Below are 22,940 nucleotides of genomic sequence, written 5' to 3'. Positions count from 1 at the left end.
AGAACAATTAACTCCCTTTTGGAGGGGTCCAGCAAGGCTTTTTGAAGGAAGGAACTCTATCCTTCAGCTATTTTTCAAAAGATAGGGCAAAGTTTTTCCAGAAGAGAGGAAAAGAACATTCCAAGCAGAGAAACTAGCATGTATAGAGGCACAGAGACTTGAGAGAACCAGGGACCCTTGGGAGACTCTGGGAAGGTATGTATGGTTCAGCATCAAGAGCCAGAGTGGGAAGGTGTGTAATGGGCCATAGGGATGTGGAGGTTGGCAGAAGCCAAATCCCACAATGCCATGAATCATGGGCTAAGCAGCTCAGACTTCACCCTGTTGGTGATATGGAGGCATTGATAAGATTTTACCCTTGGAAGAAGTGTGGTCAGATATATGTGTGTTTTAAAGAGATAACTCAGGCAATGGTGGGGAGGATGGACCAGAGCTGGAAAGACTAGAGGTAGGGAGGGGCCAGTGGGAAAATGCTTGTAAAAGTCCGAGCAAAAGGGAAAGAAGTGCAAAACAGCACAGTGGGAAGAAGTGTATGGCATGACCTTGAGAAGCACTTAGGATGTGGATGAGGTAAGACTGTGTGAACTTCTCTGAAGTAAGTAGGAACCCTTGGGTCTGGCTTGAATGGGGATACCACAGCTGAGCACGAGAATGGGGTTGGCGATGGGAGAAGCAAAGGGGAACCAAAGGTAAGTCTTTGGCAAAAGCATCAAATGAAAAGTCCATCACAAGCCTAAAATCCAGGCAGTGAGGTAAGAGGCAGTTCCTAACCAAAGAGTTTGCAGTAGAAGAGAAGCAAGAGACAGGGGGTACATTATGGGTTGCAAAGAGGGGAAGGCATTGCCAGGAAGGAGTCTCTGTGGGGGTAGAAAGAAGGAAAGGGCATTTTACGGCTTCCTGTTGATAGAGGAAGATTTGAGGGCACTGGACTGGTTCTGAAGAGGATCGGTGACTAATGGGAAGAGGGGGGAGGAAAGTAAGGAAAGGTTTCTGTAGGCAGTTGGCTAATAAAACTGTAGGAAGTTAGATAATAAAACACGGGTTTAGGGGTCAACAATGAGGTGGGTAAAGCTGTGGGTTTTGACAAGACAACTTAGAAGGAGCATTCAGAGAGTAGGTGGATAAGGATGGAGACCTGGAGAACATTATACACTGAAGAGATGGATGCTGAGAATGAGAAAAAAGGGAGGGAAGGAGTCACAAAAGCCAGGGTGGTGGCTCTCTGGAGCAGCAGGAGTGTGCTACATAAGGGTCTGGACCCCATGCTGCTCAGTTTCTTACTAACCTTAGGACCTTGAGTGACTTGTGTAACCACTCTCTGGTTCCCTTCTCTCATCTGTGCAATAGGCTAATAATACCATCTTCAGAGCACTGCTGAGAGGACTGAATACAATGGCATATGGGAAGGAGCAGGCATCATAAATATCAGCGACCAGGCTGGGGGGGCACTTGATCTGGATAGATTCCCCTTGGAGTAGGCACTCATTAAAGGTTTGTGGAAACTGTTAAAACTAGAAACCAATCACAGCCTAGAGAGCCTGACCCCCTGCCCTCACATAATTGAAAGTCTGCTGTTATATGGAGCAGTGCCTCTTCTTGAAGGCTTTTAGTTCCCTCACCCATGTCCCTTCAATGAGAAGATCTGATTACATAGAATGTCCTCCTGCCACCTGGCTCCTCTTCTGTCACCTCTAACGACGCTGTCTGCCCCAGCAGAAAAGCTGACAGAGCCTCCCAGCAAACAAATGGGACAGTCTCTGCTCCAGTGGGTCAAGTTATTAGGATTTAACAAGAGCAAATTAATTAAGGTCTTTGGCACCAAAAACATTTTTTTTCACTCCACAGACTCAAGAGATTGGCCACCAAAAAGTCAAATCTGCAAAAATGAGGACCTCATCCTTATCATGTTTATTTTTTTCACTTGTGAGTGGGATGTGGTCAGGGAGGAGAAGGGGAGCATTTCTGAGATTGTTCCAAATCTTTAAAACAGTGGAAGATGGCAATTTGCAGAATTATAGAAAATCTTTTGTTAAAGCTTCTTCTGTCTGCTGTCCATTGAAGTTCTTTCCTATAATTTAGAGATACTTGGTGTCTGCCCTCTTAGATAAAGGAATTCAAATTCTAATTTATAGTAAATGGGCAAAGGGTGAGGGTGGCAGGACCACAAAAACATGATTTTTCAAACTTAATTTTTTTTAAAGATTTCATTTATTTATTTGACAGAGAGTGAGATCACAAATAGAGAGGCAGGCAGAGAGAGAGAGGAGGAAGCAGGCTCCCTGCTGAGCAGAAAGCCTGAGGAGGGGCTTGATCCCAGGACCCTGAGATCATGACCTGAGCCAAAGGCAGAGGCTTAACCCACTGAGCCACCCAGGCACCCCCAAACTTAATTTTAATTCACATTAATTGAAAAACAACTGGTAGAAATATTCCTTCTTTTCTTCCTTCCCTTGGGTTAGAAATGACCCCATCTGTCAAACCTTTTAATTCCCTGATTAATAAACTGAAAATCTAGAGAAGACAGCCTGGTACCCCCAAAGACACTTGAAGGTAGAAAATCTAGGTCTGAAGACTAGATTCTCCTTGCCTTCTGTGACCTTGGGCAAGTTGCTTCTTCCTATTGTAATTCAGTTAAGTCATCTATAAAATGAGACAGTTGAACCTGATAACTTGCAGAGTACTTCTAGGTCTGACATTTGAGGATTTTGAAGTCACTTCCATGATAAGAAGATGTCATAATTCTCAGAGGTCGACCACCATGGTGGTGGGGGGATTCCCAATCATGTTTGGCTAGACCAAACAACTGATAAGCCTCAGCCATGTAAATGGGCAAGATGATGTTCAGTCTTGGTTCCATTAAATGCATATGGCTTCTCCAACTCTCCAGATTAACTGTTAACTCATATTCCACCCACCCCCTACCTTCCCCGACCGGGGCTTCCTATGCAAGGCCCCTTCTCTTCACTGCTGAGCTGCTAACTGCTCGGTAAATGCAGATGACTGCTTTAGAAGCAGACACACCAAATGAGCCCTGTCCTTCTCAAAGGAGACCCCTTGGGAAGCAATCATTTACTCCAGTGTGCCAGTGGGGCTCAAAATAGTGTAGAGACACCTCTTGGGAACTGTCTTCAGTGCCTATAATACAGTCGTGGGAACAGCTTCAGGAGTGGCATGTCTGTCTGTTGACAGTGGGTCTATGGCTAGGAAAGAAAGCCTAATCTGGTAATACAGTTCAGTGATGACATGAAACATGCCATTGAACCCAAAGCTGCTTTTCTCTGTGACCTCTACCCTAGCACATGTATTTTAGAGTCACCCCAACAGATATATATATAATTTCAGTGGTTAATACAGTAGAAGTTCCTGATCAGTGGGAAGTTTTCCTCCACAGAGAGACTCAGGGACCCAGGCTCCTTTCAGTTTGTGACTACTGTCCCCTAGGCTTTTTAATCTTTAATTTCCAGTGAATAGAAATTAAAATCAAGAATGGATAAAGCGCGCACGCACACACACACATACACACACACACACACACTCACACACTTTCTCCCTCAATACCCATTCTTCAACCTTGACCTGACTCATGCTCACATGTAGTCTTGGTCACCCTGCTCCCCATGGGTACAAAGTGCTGAAACGTCATTCGTTCTCTGTGGCAACTCTGGACTAAGGAAGAGAAGAGTTGGGATTTGGTGGACAGACAGTCATGTCTGTCACAGGCTACATCTTTGAGAAATTTCCAGAGAAGCTCTGCACTAGTACAGCCTAAGAAAGAATACCCAGTTCCAAGGGTAGTCCTTTTTTTTTTTTTTTTTTTAGATTTTATTTATTTGTTTGACACAGAGAGAGAGAGAGAGAAAATACATGGAGAGGGAGAGGGAGAAGCAGGCTCCCCACTGAGTAGGGAGACCGATGTGGGGCTTGATCCCAGGACCATGAGATCATGATCTGAGCTGAAGGCAGATGCTTAACCAACTGAGCCACCCAGGCACCTCTCAGGAGTAGTCTTTTAAAATCCTGGGATTTTGAACTATTTTTAATTATAGAATTCTGGCACATTTGCTTAAATAAACTACTTTTGTAACTTTAACATAACTTCTTTAAGATGAAGTCATATTATTTCATAATATGATAATAAAATAATTAAAATTTACTATTCATTATGTACCAAATGTTAAAAGTGTTTTATGTGCATTATCTTATTTCCTCCCTACGAACTTATATGTAGGTATTATTAAAATGCACATTTTCCTGATAAAAATAATTAAGGTTAAGAGGTAAATCAACCAAGGTCATACAACTAGAACCTAGTGTCATCTGATTTCAAAGCCAATATCCTTAACCACTCTAACACGGTAACACGTTTTGTAAATGCATAACACAAAAGACATCTTATTGTGAACTGATATAGAAATTGTATACTCATACATAGAGACTATAAAAAATTATCTCCACAGCTTCTCTCTCAGGGAGCCCATGACCTGGAACATAGAGGAGGAAGGAGTCCAGACACATGGCACCATTCTGTTTCAAGATGAACCTAAGTTTATGTCCCATTACATGTACAAGCTGTGTGTCTTTGAACAACACCTAAGCCTCTCTGAGCTCAGTTTCCTCTTCTGTCGAGTGGAGATAATACCACCTACCTACGGGGATTTCTGTGAGATGTAGACTATATTTGCAAAGCCCTTTTAGCGTGACAAAACATGGTAAGAATTCCATAAGTGCTATCATTGCCATCACCATCATCACCATGACCTTCATCACCATCATCCAGAGTGGCTGAGAAATGCAATTCTGTCTGTATCTTTCCAGATAGTGATAGCTCTGAGCTTTTAGATAACGCCCACAGAAAAAAATCCATAGTTTCTTGGGACATAGCTTCACACACACACACACACTTCCAGGAATGGATTCCTCACTTATACCAATGCAGGGTTATTTGGGGCCCCAGGAATATTTTTCTTCCCTACCCAGTCCCACTGAGTTGGGTTCATTCATTTCAAGGAGTCTCAGCGCTCTTATGATTTTCCTGCTAAGGTCTTCTAAGGGTCTCCACAATGCCTTGAGTGGGATCGGGATGGTCCTGGCTCTGATGTGCTTAGAGGCATCCTGTCCAGCTTTACCAAGGTCAACCAGTCCAGCAAGAACCCTGCTGGGAAGGGAATTCTAATAGAAGGGACCGCCAAGGGGACAGCCCCTCCCTGGACATGGACGAGGCATCAACAGGATAGAAACACAAAGGGAAGCTAGTTTTGCTTCACCCACATTGAAATCTTTCATTGGGTCTTTATTGCTGAAAGAGTAACTCAAACTAAGACCCAAAGCATGTGGGTCAAGGTGAGCCTGCCCAAAAGAGGCCTGTGGATCCACATCTCGCCACCTCCTCAGAGGGGCTCCCAGGAGCCCAGCCTAGCTACACTTGTGAGGAGCACAAAGTTGTGACCATGGAGAATGGCAGATGGCATCTCATGACAGCACCTCCTAGTCCCCGGCCCCCCAGCACTAGCCAGTTAGATTGATTTCTTTTCCACGCTTGCTTGATAAGTTCTTCAGTGAAGGTTCTGACAGGGCCAGGCCCTCAAGGGGTTGCATCAGGAAGTTGAGCTTGGCAGTGGTGAGGCTTCAGGGTGAAGCCTTGCCCCGCAGCCGTGTGACAGCAGGGGACTCTGCAGGCGGGGAGCACCCCTCCCCTGGCACTGTGGAAGGCTCTTCGTGGTAGGAGAGGAGCCAGGAGTGCAGGCTAGTCACCACATCTGCAGAATCAGCTGGCCCCTAGTGCTGTTCTCAGCTCCAGCATCTTATTCATGTATAAACAATGACTCAGACTGAGGATTGGGAAGGGCAGTTTAGGAGTCAGAAGAACAGGTGTTTGCACTTGGGAACCAGGTTGGCTATAAAAGAGGAGGAAAAGATACCAGTGGGCTTTTTCTGGCTTGTAATTTCCACCCCCACCCCCACAACAATCAGTATCACATGGCTTGGGCTGGCTTGGGCATAGCCCCAAGCAAGAGCACACAGGACTCATTTCCTCTTTTTAATCTCCTAAGCAAGGAGGTATCAGTCCCATGGCTGAAGAGCCTGGGGCTTGGGAAGAGGTGGGGCTTGGGAAGAGGAAGTGACTTGCCCAAATCCCTATGGCTAGTACGTGGCAGAAACTCTGAATGTCCGCTATGTGAGGTGACTCTGAACTGTGCGACCCAAAGTCTTCTGGGTCTAGAAGGGAAGTATCCATTTCTTTAGCTGTCTCGTGTTTCCATGTTTGTCTCATCTGGAACTAGAACATTTTTTTAAAAAATTACCTATACCTCTTAGGGCGCCAGACTGGCTTAGTGGGTTGAGCACCTTGACTCTTGGTTTCAGCTTGGGTCATGATCCCAGGATGGTGAGATCGGGCCCCACACTGGGCTCCATGCTCAGTGGGGAGTCTGCTTGGGATTCTCTCTCCCTTTCCCCCTTTGGCCCTCCCCTCCCCTTGTGCTCTCTCTCCCCCCAAAATAAATAAAACTTTTTAAAAAATTACATACAGCTCGGGCGCCTGGGTGGCTCAGTCGTTAACCATCTGCCTTCAGCTCAGGTCATGATCCCAGGGTCCAGGGATCAAGGCCCACATCAGGCTCCCTGCTCAGCAGGAAGCCTGCTTCTCTCTCTCCCACTCCCCCTGCTTGTGTTCCCTCTCTCCCTGTGTCTCTCTCTGTCAAATAAATACATAAAAAAATCTTTTAAAAATCTTTAAAAAAAAATTACATATAGGGGTGCCTGGGTGGCTCAGTGGGTTAAAGCCTCTGCTTTCAGCTCAGGTCATGATCCCAGGGTCCTGGGATTGAGCCCCACATCAGGCTCTCTGCCCAGGAGGGACCCTGCTTCCTCCTTTCTCTCTGCCTGCCTCTCTCCCTACTTGTGATCTCTCTGTCAGATAAATAAATAAAATCTTTTTTAAAAAAAATTACATATAGCTCTTTCTTTGACCAAAATTCAGATCCTTCCATGAGGTAGTAGGCCAGGTAAGGACCATGTTCTAGGCAGGGCTGCTCAAGTGTGGTCAGTGGGCACACAGGCAGCAGTGGCTTAGAAATGCAAATCCTTAAGCCTCATCTAAGACCAACTGATTCAGACTTTCTGGAGGTAGAGCCCAGGACCCGGTGTTGTAACAAGCTCCTTGGCAGATTCTGATGCATGCTAAAGTTGAGAAGCACTGTTGTACAGTTGTCTGTAACTTTTTTTCCACCGAAATCAGGATACCAGCAGGACAGGAGGAGCGCGAAGGAGGATTTGGGCATTGGTGAGGGGACAAGAGGCTTCTCTGCAGACTTCTCAGTTAGCCCTCGCCTGTTAACTCCATACGTGATAAGAACCAGTTCTTTTGTTCCATCACATATGCTCAGAGAAGCACATAGTAGGTACTCAGGATATATCTTAATAGAGTTAAATGGTATCTCACCACTTTGGACACAGCAAGAGCCATTGGCCAATATTCAGCATGGCAGGACTGGGATGGTAATGCCAAGCAGGGGTTGAGGACTTCCTGAGAGTGCTGGGTCAGCAGTGAGTTAGGGGCAGGGGGAGCCAAGCAGACAGGACCACCCACTCACAGTGGCCATTTTGCCTCCCTTTTCATGAGCTAACCAAAGGGCCACTTCCACTGGAGGCTAGTGGGAAGAGAGATGATGACAAGCAAAGTGTTCTGAGAGTTATGGAACCTCCAGAGATGTGAAGAAGAGCTGCCCCCAAAGGTGGGGAGATGTCAGGGAGATGAAGGTGGAAATTCTTCTGGAACTGGATTTCCCACAAATACAGTCCAGGGTTGGGCACCTTGGAGGTGGTTATGAAGTCATTGTTAAATGAAACAAAAAATGCCAGAGAAGGACCAATCAAAACACACTGAATTTCCCATATTGCCATGTGTTCTAATGATCTATCTTTTTCTATTGCCTCTCTGTCTCCCTTCACCAGTAGTTTTCTTTCCTCCTACTCTAATTTCAGCCTCTCTCTCCATCCGCTGCCACTTCCAACCCATCTTCCTTCTCTCCCATCTTGTCAACTTGCCTATTTTCATCCATCCCAATCAGATGAGCCCCGCCCACCTTACTCCATTTTTGTTTTGCTTTTATTCTGCCATCCAAGGAATCAATAAGTAATTTGTAGATCAAGAAGCAGAGAGAGCTAAGAGGAGTGGGTGCGAATGAGGTAGTTCGTGCTTTTCCCATTTTTGCCAAACAAGCATTATCTACAAAAACAGGTGCACCTTCCCCCCTTCAGCCATCTATCCATTAAAGTGGTTTAATTACTTCCTGAACACTAGACAGTTAGATAATTAGAATGCAGCATTCAGACCAAAAATTTAAGCCACCCTCTTCAATCAGGGTAAAATTGTCTGATCAAGAAGCTAATTAAGAATCAAGTGTAGTGGCTGTTATTGGAAAGAGTTAGTTTGGGGCTTCAAAAGATCCTGCTTCTCTTTCCCCAAGGCCCCCATCTCTTCCATTGTCACTGAGGCTTTGTTAAGCTCCTGCTACTGTGCTGACTGCCCAACCCTCAACCATTCCTGGCCTCTGTCCTCGAGGGTCTTGCAGTCTGGGAAAAGAACATTGAAGTGCTCAAACAGGCTTTTGGAAATAATGAACACAGAACACATATTCACAAGGTTGAAGGAAGTAAGTGGGGTAGGATGATGAAACGGGGCAGAGAAGATGTCTCCTTGTCCAGTATCAGACAGGCCATATCAAGGAGCCCATTGGTGGTCTTCAGATTTATGAACTCCTAGATTCATCTGTGTGGCTTTTGTTCCAGGGAGATGGTCCTTAGCCTTCATCAGATCCTCAAAGGGGCACATGACCCAAGAGATTAGGAACAACTGGGCCACAGGGAGATTGTCTCTCTAACAAACTCTGGAAAACTTGATGCCAGAGTGCAATTTCAGGAACTGTTGTCACATTAGAGGAAAGAGTGGCAGTGGGTGGCTATCTTGTCTCCTAGAATCACAGTGTGTTCAAGATTGGAGAAGCTTTGAGATGTTCCATCCCATCTCTGCTTGACATTGAGGAGGCTGGAGTGACTCATTGTTATTTGCTGTGAGTCAGCTCTTCCCCCCCCCAGAGGCCAGGCCAGCAGCCTCCCTTCCACTGACAGTTGCTACAGGGTAAATGCCCAGTCTTCTCACTCCCCAGCACAGGGCCCAGCCTCCCAGACTACCTTCATGATATAGACAATCACCCCTTTCCTTTTATGTGCTTCCCTTAACTGGCTCCATCTTCCTAGCCCTTTCTCTGGACCTCACGGTCCATCACTAGCAGCTTCTGTGAGTGTTTCTTTCATTGAAACAGCTGTCTTCTGAGGACACTGTTTCTTGCTGTCTCAAGTGGTAACTGCTTTTTCTCCCATATACTCTATTCTACGGGTCCTGGAAGTGAAGTCCACATCCTCCTTCTCCCCATTACCACTTCCATACTGCTTCTCTGCCTTTATCCTTCAGAAGCTTCAGTCCCTTTGAAGTGCATGTAACCATATTTGACGACACTTTCCCCTTCTTGATGCTATTGACTGCTGGGTGCCTACTCTTTCCTCACATTCCTGGGAGCACCTGGTTCATACACTCCCTCCCACCATTCCTGTCTGCAGCATCTCTGTGATCAGTAGCTCTCAGGAGAGGTGGTACCATCCCCTAGGGGACATTTTGGAAATCTTTGAGGTTTTTTTGTTTGTTTTCTAATGTAGTTGTGTCCCAGAATTTGTGTTGAAATTCATACTGTCTGGTTATAAATGACTTCTCTGTGTTTTTGGTTTTTTACATTATCTGTTTAGGGCATCACATTAATTTATTTTTTAAAAAATCATGGTAGCTTATTTATCTTATGAATTTCACTTCAGGATAAGAAAGGGTATATTAAATTATATTTGTTTTAAAAGGGGGGCATTTGGTCTGATAGCATTGAGGATGGTTGATGCAGATAATCTGTCCAGCTTTTTGGTTACCTCATTACGCTACAGGTCTTTTCCTCTAGCCCATCTCAGCCCCTGCTCAAGTGGACATTCCCTAGACCTCATCATCACCAAGAACCACACCATTCCCAAAGTCTGGATTTAAACACCCTACTCTCTGAGCCCCAACCCCCCAATCCCATTCCCATAGTTCATTGACTCTAGCAATTCTGTAACTTCAAAGAGACCTCTTGGCATTGACCCTATCACGTTCCATTTTTCCTTATCCCTTTTGTGTATCACTTTCCTCCTCTCCAGCCCAGACTTCATGGGCCAGTGTGACAACCACTCCCTTGCAAACATCCATAATTCTGTGTCTTCTCTTGCCTGTCTCACTTGCCTGGGAAAAGTCTATCCTGATTAAACTCAGCTTTCTCACTCCATAGGTGTACCTAGCAAGCAGTTGAAGGAATGGGGAAAAACCATACAACTCTTTTCAAATTTGTGGCCACAAACCTCAAAGGGACACTCAACACTGTTAGATAATTATTTCATATCTCCTTTGTAAATTCAGTCTTCCACTTTCTAAGATAATGATTTCCCTCTTTTCTTCTATCCATAAATCTTCAACACTTCCTCCCATATCCCTTCCATCTTAGCTGATGAAATTATAGAAGAGACAGAGGTACTTGGATGAGAACTATCTGATTTGTACATCTATCATCCTTCCTCCACCTGTGCCTACTAAGCCAGTGGCCACTCCTGATTCCACCTGAGCCACCCGCTCAACAGAATCTGAGAGTTAGCACACATTCTTTCTTGAAATGTATCCTTCTCTAGACTTCTGGGTCTACACACTTGCTGGTCTTGTGTTTATATCACTTATTGCTCCTTCAGAGCCTCTTTTGCTGGCTCTACCTCCACCAAACCTCTACACACGAGAAGGCCCAGGATTCTGCCATTGACCCTCTTCTCTTATCTGTCTACCTTCTCTCCCCAGAAGATCTGGGCCATTTCTAAGGCTTCAGAGTCTACCTCTACACTGATGACTTCTACCTCCAGGCCAGGATTCTTCCTAAACTCAGACTCATATGTCCAACTGCCCACCTGGACCTTCCAGTGAGATTTCTATCAGTCATTTTAAATCACCATAACCAAAATATAACTGCTAATCACTGTGGCAGGCTGAATAATGGCCCCCAAAGACATGCAGGTCCTAATCCCTGCAGACTGTTAATGTTACCTTATATGGCAAAAGGGACTTGCAGATGTGACTAATTTAAGAACTGTGAACTAGGGGGAGAATCCTGGATTATTTAGGTAGATTGAATGCACTCCCAAGTGTTCTTATAAGAGCAAGACAGAGAGAGACATTGACAGAAGAGTAGGAGACGTAACATTTGAACAAAGATGCGGAGCCCTATAGGTAAGAGACAGGGAATGCAGGCAACTTCCAGAAACTTAAAAGCAAGGAGATGGATCCTCTTCTCAAAGTTACCAGAAAGAACCAGTCCTCTGACACCTTCACTTTAGACTTCTGTCTCCAGCACTATAAGAGAATACATGTGTGCTGTTCTAAGTCACTAAGTATATGGTCACTTGTTACAGCAGCAACAGGAAACTAATACAGTCATGACCACTGCCATATAAATCCATCCCTCCTACCCTCCTGCCATCAACATATTAGCAAATGGCACCACCACCAAAAGCTCCTGAGTTGTCCAGATTTTTCTCTTGCCTCCTCCTTACCTGTCGGCAAACCTGTGAGCTTTACCTCTACATATGTCCTGACCACACGATTTCTCACGGAACCCTCTGCTAGAACCCTAGCCTGGGCCACCATCCCTTCCTGCTTGAATCACTGTCACTTCCTGCTCCTGTTCGTTTCCCTCATCCAGTTCCATAGGAGCCAGGATGAACTTTCTGAAGGATAAACCAGATCACATCACCCTGCCGCCCATTAAAACCCTTCAGTGGCTTCCCATTATACTTAGGATAAAGTAAAAAATCCCTTGCCATGGCCTATAAGGCCTTATCATATTGGCCTCTGCACCCCCTTCTCTCTCTTTGTACTTCCCACTCATCACTGCACCTTGGCCACACTGACCTTTCTTCTGACCCATGTGCATTCCATTCCCATTTCCTGGCCTTCACACTTGCAGTTCCTATCACTAACATGGCCCCTCTCCAGATTTTTGCATGGTTTCTTCCTTCTCATCATTTACATATCAACGTAAATATCACCTCCCCTCAAAAGGCCTTTCCTGCCACCCTCTCCTCTTGATGATAAAGCAGGACCCTCAGTGTCTGCAGCCAGTGCCTCTTTAACCCTATTTTATCTTCCCCATAGCATCTGTCAGTGTCTGAAACAGTCTCATGGGTTTGGTTATGAGTCTGCTGCATGTCTCTCCACTAGAATATAAGCTCTCGGAGGGCAGGACTCTGTCCTGCTCACTGCACCAGCCCTAGTGCTTGGCACCTACTAGACACATAATCAATCTTCATCTGCCTGGTTGTCTGCTGTGGCTTCTTTCTGGCTCTACACTGCTTCTGGCCATTATAATTGTGTCCAAGTTGTCTTTCCCAGGGATGTAGTTCAGTGCCACTGGGCTATTTGTTAAGCAGCAAAGAGTTAACTGGTGGAATTCCAGACATCAATTGGCAGATACGGAATGCCCGTGGGTACCATTCATGGTGCCTTTGAGAGTACATGGTTTATTCAACATCTGCCAAGTGCTGGGGGCCGCAGCTATGTGGTAGAGGTAGGAAAATTGTCGATGGATGACGATTTGGGGTTTTGTCAAGTCAAGAAGTGGGAGGGGTGGAGGAGAGGTAGGCAAAGGCATTGCACATAGGTACGCCACCATTTCATGAACTAGGTATGGCAGCCTTCCACCTTCTCCTTCTGCGGACTCACTGAGCCTAGAAATACAGGGATGGTAGCCCTATGGCTCAGAGCTGAAAGAGAGGCTTGAAAAGAACAAATCAAACTGGTACAAATCTAGTTTACTCCGACATCTCTCAGTTGATACACACAAGGAGACACTTTTTCCAGCAGTGACTTCCAGTCTCTTACTCAGCTTTTGCTTTCCTCTCTCCCTGGTGCCTCAGGTCTCATCGTGCATGAGGGACCCTCTGTCTACCGCATCTTTAAACGCTGGCAGGCTGTCAACCAGCAGTGGAAAGTGCTGAACTATGACAAGACGAAAGACCTGGAGGACCAAAAGTCAGGAGGCAGGACAAATCCCCGGACCTCCTCAGCCACCCAGGCCAATGCCCCCTCCTCGGAAGAGGAGGCCGGGGGCACTCCGGGCCCTGAGGAAGGCCCTGCCAGGGTGGCCAGCTACCCCTCAGGCCCTCTGTCCGATCACCACTGTGCTTATACCATCCTGCACATCTTGAGTCACTTACGACCTCATGAACAGCGGAGCCCCCAGGGCGGGAGCCGGGAGCTCGTCATGAGGGTCACGACAGTGTGAGACGAGAGACCTGGAAGCGAGGCCGTGACCATGCACAGAGATGGGAAGGCTGGGCCGGGAAGGGGCCGAGGCCTGCTGGGGCCGCAGTCTGGGGAGCAGGTGTGGGGAGGCCAGGGGGCACCCCAGGGGCTGGAACAGAGGACAGGCAGAGAGCGGTGGGCCTTGAGGAGGGCCTGCATGGCAGGGTCAGAGTGGGAGTGAGTGAGGCTGGTGGCCAGTCAGTCGAGCCTAATCTCCCAGAAGAGCAAGGAACTCCAGGACAGACTCCACAAGGAAGTGTGATCCAGCTGGAAACGAAAGGAAACACAAGGACAACAATTTCGGACGTGCCCGTGCACACAACACCTGGGCGAAGAGGGGGCTGGGGAGGGTGAAGCCGGGGAGTTGTTGGTGGTCATGCCCTTGTGGGCATGAGGGCTGGGGAGGAACAATGCAAAGGGTGCGCGAAGGAAAGGCACTGTGGCCTGCCTTGTTTCCCCCTCGAGTTTGCTTTTGTTTCCCCCCCCCGGGGCTGTGTTTGGGGCCGTGGTGGGGAGGGAGAGGGACGGGTGTGAGCTGGCAAGGATGACAGGCAGCACTGGTGGCCTCTGAGCTCATCTGGGTGGGCAGGATTCCTGACTCAGATGGCTTTAGGGACTCTGGGGCCATGTGCAGGGAGGGAGGTGCTGGAGTGAGCCCCCAGAGGGAGGGCGATTTTTGGCTTCTCCCAATTTCAGAGGGGCTCAAAGGGGGCTTAGGTTTGGAGATGGGTGTCTTTTTGTGCCCTTGTTGCTTTATTTTATGGTGGTTTGGCTCAAAGATGTTTACAAGAAACACATACACAACTAGAGAAAAGTACAGGTTTCCCGTGGGTATCTCAAGCACAGTCCTGCTTTGGCTTCCGCCTTCAAAGTTGTCAATCGAGGAGTGACTTTCCCAAGTACCCAACCCTGCCCATGGCCAGGACACGCTCAATGTCATGCCTTCTCCTGCTTTGGCGCATGCAGAGACCCAGGGCCCCCAAGGGCAGGGCACCTCCCATCCAGGATAGCTGCTACAACAGATGGGAGAAAGTTGGCTGGACATGCCCCAAGGAGTGGAGTGAAGACCAATCTAAGTATTCCTTGTAACTCGGGACCCTCCCCGGAGGGCGGTCATCCCTCAGTGCTACAAACTCCCTGGTCCCTCCCATGTAGCTAGGCAGGGTGCAGGGACCCTAGCAAGGAGCACTGCCCTTGAGCCCACCTGCCAGTTCCTGGGACCTTGCCAGGAAGGCCATGGGGGGCGGTCACCTGCAGAGTTTCTCATTGTCAATGCACAATGGCCGCGCCATCCATGGGTATTGAAGGGACACTGTCAAGTACTTTTTTAAACTAGTTTTTAGGGTTTTTTAAAACTCTCTGTTGTTTGTATTATTCTCTTAAGAGCTTGAAAATAAAATTTCTTTCCCTATCATTAGTGTCCTTTTCCATGTGGGAGTTTTTCCTTCCTTCTTGATTCCCCTCTTTTCTTTATCGGCTCCACACCTGGTGTCTTCTTCCTTGCAAGAAATCATTTCTCTCTGAGGGTCCAGAGGGGGCAGGTGTGGGGGTGTATGTGAATCAGTGACTCTGACCTCTCACTGTCTTCCCAGCACATGGATTCCTTCAAGTCAAAAAAGAGGACCAACTCCCAAACTCTCTTTAAGTTTCTGCCTAGGAGTCCTAAAAGCAGAAACCATTAGTGCTTGAGGAAATCTGAAGAGACTTTTTACCCCATCGAGTCATTTCAGAGAAGCTGAGAGAACCACGGGAGAGAGGTGTGTTAGGCCTCATTTCCCCTGACAGTCTTCCACTGAATATCAGAAAAAAAGCTTCCAGTGCACAGCTCTGACACAGGGCAGGCACCAGGCAGCAGACCCTTCCTCCCTTCAACTTGCCTGAGCCCTCCGCCTCAGGCCAGCAGTCGGTCAAGCCAAGTCCTCAGTGGGATGTGAGCTAGGAAGGTTCTTCCTCTAATGAAGCTCACAAGCCAGCAGGTCAGAAAAGAAATAATAATTGGCACGAGACCAAAGAACACATGCAAGGAAAACATAAAAGTGAGAGAAAACCATCAAAATGGTACAAGTAACTTTTGTAGTGTATGTCTACTTCTCCCTGTGTTCTAGGAATGGACCATCCAGTTTAATTCAATAGTTGTGGAAAATATCAATGTGTTGGATAAACCATCTATTTCTAAAAAATATCAGGATGCAACAAAATATGCTTGTCACTATAGTGACCATCACGTCATCTTTTTTTTGGTAATTCACAGGACACCTCAGAAACTTATGGCCATCTGGGGACATCCAGAATATGCTATTCTGAACAAGAGGTGACTAATAGCATTCTGGAATTTGTTGGGTCTTGTTTACTGTCGGCACCTACAGTAGTACCTGGCACACAGTAGGTGCTTAACAAATACTCTGAATGAGGGGCACCTGGGTGGCTCAGTCAGGCATGATCGCAGGCATGATTTCAGGGTCATGAGATTGAGCCCCACGATGGGCTCCACAGTCAGCAGGGAGTCTGCTTGAGATTCTGTCTGTCTCCTTCTCCCTTTGTCCATCCCACCACTCTCTCTCAAATAAATAAATCTTTTAAAAAATTTTTTAAATATTCTGAATGAGTAAAACTCCTGGAACAACACAGTCGTACCTTTAGCATGGTGGAAATACACCGCCTCCTTTGTTAACTCACACTCTGGCTCTCCATATCAATCAGAGTAGAAAAGAAATGTCAGCTTTTGACTTCTCTACCCAATAGTCTGGTAAATTCCCTGTGCCTTGGGAAATGGAACTTATGGGTACAAAGATGAATGGACTGGGTTTTTATATTTTATATGCACCCCTGAGGAGCAAGTAGAAGAGCCCTCTGACAACCAGAGACCATTGCCCCCTGCCAAATGTCCAAATCACCCTTCATGCCATCAGACAAATGTCTAGACTTCAGAGAACTCACTGCGTGTCATCTGCAAGTATGGCCCCAGGCATGGGATAAGATACTAGCTAATACCTAATGCTCTCAGTATGTGCCAGGCATTAAATTAACTATGATATATGTATTGACACACTTTGCACGCCAGCGACTGATGAAGCAGATACCATTATTACCTTCATTTTATAGATGCAGATGCTGAGGCAAAAAGGTGAAGGAACTGGCCATAATCAGACAGAATTCAATCCCAGGCAATCCACTCCACTCCACTCCTCACCCCTGCAGGACAACAGACACTAATTTAAGGGAAAACTGGATCGGCCCAATGTAGGGAGGTCGTCATGGTGGAGGTCTACTGAAAAATTTTGGAAGTTGGGGAAACTGGGGATAAATAATTATAAACTATTTCTGTCTCCTACCAAAAAACCCCAAAACCAACAAATCAAGCAACCAAAACCCCATAAACTTGAGTGTAATCAAAAATCAATTTTTGATGCTGTCCAATCATATTGTAGTTGAATAGATATCTATGTAATGGAGAGTTGGCTTTATCTGGGCACTGAGGAATTCTGAAAAGACAATGGACACAGTTCAACCACATTTTTATGGACAAAGGGCCATAAAAAAAATCACAAAGTACTCTCCTTCTAGGAAAAAAAAAGTTAAAAAGTATCCTATTTGAAAATTAGATTTTTGGTCCTGGTTCCAGGTGAGTGGTACAGAGTGGATAGACTGGGGGCTCTAAGCATAGCCACAAAATTTTGAAGAGCCCCAGTCAAATCTATCACCAGCTTACAACACACACACACACATACACACACACACACAAATCATAGAATTTTTTAGTCTACGAGATAATCTGCTGCTAATTTTGTTGTTCTGCCCACTGGATCCAAGGACTCCTAGCAAAGAGTAGGGGCTTGCTTTGCCTATAACAATAACCAATTCCTAAGAGTAATGATGTGCTTTTATAAGCAGAATTCATTATACTGTGGAGGTGAGGAAGCTAGGAAGCAGGGGAAAAACACATCTTGCATTATTCCTCCTCACCTTTTCTCAATTACCCTGTTCCCTAGTAATAAGCAATCAAGAGTGATTTTCACCTGTAAGGGGCTGAAGCTATAGCGGTGATATAATGGTGAACCTTCCCCCTCACACGTCTCCACCCACCTTTATCGGCAGAATGACAAGTGGGAACTGGGAAGTTCTTGGGGAGCCATGGACAACTGGATGACCCTCCAAGATAACTCAAAGCAATCTGAGTCCAGGGTCTGGGCTGTGTTGGGTTGGTGACCAGCTGTGTTGCTAAGAACCCACCTGTGGCACCATACGGAGCCACAAGTCCTTCTTCCTTCTGCCTCTTCCCGCTCAGTGGCATCTCCTCTCCACTCTTCACCCAGCCCACCATGGAAATGAGAACCCATGGGGCGAAGGTTTTCCTCCTGCCCAAGCTCCAACCCGATGAGAACCACAGCCCTCATTACCCTGTCGGCCTCTGGTTGCCCGGCTGAGTCTCTTCTCTTTAAACAGGTAATGCATAACCAGGTACCAAATACCTTACCATCACACTCAGTTTTGATCCAAAGCCTCAATAAACAATCAGGGAAGAAGAGGAGCCATGGTCAGGGGGATTCCAGGAAGAAAAGGAAGTGGGCTTACCCTGTGCCTGTGCCCTCTTTGTCAGAGAGGGAAGAGTCCTGAGAACAGAGCAGCCTCCACGCCCCCGGTGCTGGTCCCAGGCTGGTCCTCGGCATGCTTGCAAGGCCCGGCTAGCAAGGAAGTGCATGGCACCTTGAACCGTCGGCAGCACGGCTCAGAGCACCGTCAGAGCATCCGCAGTCCTGGGGGTCCTCCGACCGAGGGGCAGTCCTCTGCTTCTGGGACTGTTAATTAAGCGGAGACTTGGATTCTGCTTCTGAGGATACTGCCCTTTCCCCTAGTCATGTAGGGGTAGTAATAAAAAGAGCAAAATGAGTATCGCTTGCCCTATGTCAAGACTTATCATGAACTTTTTACTTATGTTAACTCATTGAGTTCCCCCAAACCACCCAGCAAGTTGAGAACTACAATTACGCCCATTTTTCAGATGAGAAAACTGAGGACCAGAGACGTTCAGTGCCAGGCTGGGGTCGTGTAGCCATACATAGCTGTGCTGGGATTTATACCTTAGGGGGACTGGTGCCGTGTGCTGGGCTGTTAAACGCTACATTATACTGCCTTTCAGGAAAATGGGAACGCATATAAAAGGTTTATCCTGATTTGAGGGGCATGGGAGGGGAATGAATGAGCCCTATGTCAGCTGGGTGTAACCCAGATACCATCTGCATCACCTGCCTCTCAAAGTCAGCAAACGTCAGCAGGATTCTTAGTAATTTAGATCTTCATATTTCTTCTGTTGCTTCCTACTCCCATTTCCAGAATCTCCTGAATTCAGGGTTTCTGTCCCATTTTACAGTGATTCCTTCCCTGTAACTCTAGGTTAAACTCCACCCTAATGGCGGACAGGATCTCCCCTCTTTGGACCCAAAATACTACCACTTACCGTTCTGTATATGATAGCTTTACTGGGAATTTGAAGGTAATTGAAGAGTATTCATATAAAAACCAGTAGTGAGTAACAGTTATGTGGAAGGTTCCCCTGAGGTGGACATCTCCAATGCCGATCAGATACGGCTATCTTCAAGGGTCTCACGGCCTAGTTACTAGACACTAATAAGAGGCTCCACATTTCACATCAAGAAAGCTTTGTTCATGAAAGAGCCTGAAGAACTCACTCTTACTAACTGTAAATGAGTAAATTAACAATATTGCCTCTCCTGGGGAATTATCACTTTTAGGAGGATATCTTTTTTTTTTTTTTAAGATTTTATTTATTTATTTGACAGACAGAGACCACAAGTAGGCAGAGAGGCAGGCAGAGAGAGAGGGGGAAGCAGGCTTTCCACTGAGCAGAGAGCCTGACGGGGGGCTCGATCCCAGGACCCTGGGATTATGACCTGAGCAGAAGGCAGAGGCTTAACCCACTGAGCCATCCAGGTGCCCCAGGAAGAGATCATTTTTAAGGAAAAACTCTGTAAGTGGTGGTATTTCAATCCCCATTGAGCACGTAGAGGGTTGTGCTGTGTTCTTTAGGCCAGGTCGATCACAGCCATGTACATGAATTTGGCCCAAAGGCACACATGCAGAAGGACAAAAACACAGGAAGTCTATGACAAAGGCATTCTCTTGAAAGTGACCCCAATTCGAGGCCTGTTGATGGAGCTGCTCTTCAGATGTCCTCAGGAAGATGGACGGACCCCCTGTAACAGGGGGAGACTAGCAGAAGAGGAAGATTTCTCTCAAGCCCCCTGAGCTCTGGAATGTCACTTGGTTTGAACAGCCTTTGTGCTGAGGCTGGATTTGGGTTATTACTACTCTGTCCCAGCCAGTGGCCATTCCAAGGGATAACTAGTTGAGAGGGGGACCCTCTATACCTTCCAAGACAGGCTATTATATCTTTTCAAAAAATAGATGGAGAGGGCACCTGGCTGGCTCAGCTAGTTAAGCATCCGACTCTTGATTTAGGCTCAGGTCATGATCTCAGTGTCATGAGATCGAGTCCTGCATCAGGCTCCATGCTCAGTGGGGACCCTGTTTGAGATTCTTTCTCCCCCTCTCCCTTTACCCCTCTCCCAACTCTCTGAATATGTACATACATATATACATACATACAATCTTTAAAAAAAAAAAAAAGAGAGAGATGCAGAAATTCTATAGTTGCCACATCCCTGAACATGCTGAGAGCCTACACCTGGTGAATCGTGGTGACATTATTGTAAGACCTAGCCCCCTTCAAAGCCTCAGGGCTGAAGTATTATCTCATGTTATCCATCAGTCCTCAAGTCATTTTGGTGGACACATGCTGCTTTTGTCCATCCAGTGCACAGAAATCCTCTTTCCCCCATAATGTGTGGTTTTGGTAGGGCTGAATCCCTAAACCCACTCCAGCCATAGCAACGGGACTGTGACTCTGGCTTAGATGACCAAAGTATCTTATTTCTTGGTCCGTAGGAATTGGTTCAGAAATGCGCACGTGCCCAAAGCCAACCCAAGTCTTCCAAGGGATTGTTCCATCAAAGCTGGTAGGAGACACTGTTTCTCTCCACGGTGGTTGTTAGGAACCTGGGAGTCTGGGAAAATGAAAGACCCCACTTTCTGCTGCAGGGGAAGCACCTGTCTTCAGAGCAAGGTCAAGCAGGGATGTGCAACACCAAGGGCAGGAGAGACTCTTCAGTCTGTGACTGAGCCTGTCCCTTCACTGGATTTCCCGGGACATTTGCTGATTAATTGAATTTTTGTTTATATTAGTCTAAGCTATGTTTATGTAATTTGCAACTAAAAAAAAATTGATGAATACAAAGATTTCCATACATCCCAAAACAAAGCTTTGGCTTAAATCCATGGCACATTGGTTGAGGGGCCAAAGGAACCAGAGTGGGTTGCTTCTCTCTCCTATTGATTAGGGCCCCAAATTTGCATTATGACAGTGTTCGCAATTATTCTCCCCTAATCTTTAGGAATCTGCTCAGGGGTATCCAATGATTAAGTAAGAAGATAATATGCATGCAGAGAGGGTTCTTTTAAACAGCATCTTTTAAAATTTTTGTTAAGATTGCTTGAGGGGGGGGGGGACACAGTGAAAGGACCTAAAGAGAAAAACAAGCCGGCCTTAATCAGAACTCTGACTTAAGGGCTTAGGAATGGGAAAGACCCAGGTATGAGGCTATAGGACCGAGCCAGGGTGCCAGGATACATAGCAGGAGCTGGGAGGCAACCCTGAGAGCAAATCTTGACCCACTGGTCAATGCCAAAGGGGCTTCCATTATCCTTGGCATTGACTATATATGTAGTACGGCCCCCCACGTGTGCCTCTACGTGTGTTGTTAGTGCTATTGTTCTTACTGGATTAAGAACACCTGGTTCTGCACTTCATGAGTGGGGACCTACAGAAGCAGCCAGAATGAGACCATAATCCCTTGCCTTGTGGGCAAGTAACTTATTTTTTCCAGTCTCTGGTTCCTTACTAAAATAGAGATAATTTGTCTCTCAGGATCTTTGTAATATTGAAGATAATGCATATAAAATTGGCAGTGAATAAGTTATTGCTATCATCATTTTATTGTTCAACAGCATTTTAGGAAAGTTATAGCATTACCATAATGTATAAAAAGCACGGCTAAATCCAAGCAAATATGGGTACCCATCACCAACACACAGTGTCTTCATTTCAGTTTTCATTCAACTACAAGTAACAGATACCCAACTGGCAGGATCTTAAACAATTAAAGGTGTTTTGGTTTTGGTTTTTGGGTTTTTTTTCTGTAATAAGGTATCTAGAGTAGGTGGTTGCTGGCATTGTTCCAACTGCTCAGTGATGACACAAGTGACCCAGACTCGCTCTTTCTGCTCTGGCATCATTACCATGCTTCTTGGTCCCCTGTGGGTGTAACCTCACCATCTCAAGTGGGCAGCTGTAGCTCAATGCAAGAGAGAAAGGACAAGGGCAGCCCTGGGCACATCTTTCCTTCCCATCAGGAGAGCAAAAGCTTTCCCAGAACCACGCTTCTACTTCTGGATGCTTTTGTGTTGGCGTGTGCATGCAGGCATGTGTGTGTGTGTGTGTGTGTGTGTGTGTGTGTGTGTGTGTGCACGTGTGTGCGTGTGTACTGGCCAGAAAAGTATCGCAGAGTTCCTCTTAGCTATAAGAGAAGCTGGGAAAGTGATCACTTGTCTTTTTCAGCTCCTGCTGTGGGTTGCACCAAGGGAAAAGCGGAGGAGGATGGGTGGTGGGAAGCTGGCCAGCGCATCTGCCCCACCCGGTGGGTAAGCAGATGAATTAGTGCGCTGCTTTGGAGGGCCATTTGGTAGTATTCTATTGAATTTAAAATGCACATACCCTTCAAACCCAGGGATTCTATTTCTTTGGAATTCTCCTGGAGAGAGAGTAGCAGATGTTGCCTTCTCAAGTAGCTTGGGAAATGAGGATCAGAGCGGTATCATTGTAATCATGAAACAAATTGGGGGGGGGGGGAAACTAAGTGTGTATCAACACGGGAGTGATGAAGTGTGAGATACTGAAACCATGGGATGCCATCCACTATCGGAGAAAATGTCATAGACCTTGAAGGACTGACAGGGACAGAGCTCAAAGTCACGCCCTCAACCAGAAAATATAATCCGCAAAATGACAGGCACAATGATCACATATGTATAGAAGAACCAAAAAAGAACCCTACCCTTGTTTCAATTTTTAAAATGCTGTGTTCCAGAGAAATGTGGAAGAGATACTACCAAGCTGATCAGAGTCCTTTATTTCTGGGAGAGGATGAGGTTGGGAATGTGGAGATCACACTTTCCCTCTGTTTGTGTTATTTGCATTTAATAATAGGGATGGCTTCATGTAGTATTTGTGTCATTTTTTTTTAAAGATTTTATTTATTTGACAGAGAGAGATCACAAGTGAACAGAGAGGCAGGCAGAGAGAGAGAGAGAGAGAGAGAGGAGGAGGAGGAAGCAGGCTCCCTGCAGAGCAGAGAGCCCGATGTGGGACTCGATCCCAGGACCCTGGGAT

At 46.3% G+C, this 22,940-nt stretch overlaps 1 protein-coding gene across 1 annotated transcript in view; it reads left to right on the top strand.

Annotated features, from left to right (window-relative positions):
* The window catches only part of MARCHF4 (membrane associated ring-CH-type finger 4), a 108,210-nt gene extending 93,396 nt beyond the window's left edge, over positions 1–14,814 (top strand). The window contains exon 4 of the mRNA XM_059393439.1: positions 13,030–14,814. Within this exon, the coding sequence (XP_059249422.1) occupies positions 13,030–13,397 (368 nt within the window). The 3' untranslated portion in view covers positions 13,398–14,814. The remainder of the gene's footprint in view (positions 1–13,029) is intronic.
* The last annotated feature ends 8,126 nt before the right edge of the window (positions 14,815–22,940 follow it).

Source organism: Mustela nigripes, chromosome 3 (genome assembly GCF_022355385.1).
Source record: "Mustela nigripes isolate SB6536 chromosome 3, MUSNIG.SB6536, whole genome shotgun sequence".
Classification (NCBI taxonomy): domain Eukaryota; kingdom Metazoa; phylum Chordata; class Mammalia; order Carnivora; family Mustelidae; genus Mustela; species Mustela nigripes.
This window is presented reverse-complemented; position numbering and strand designations above follow the sequence as displayed.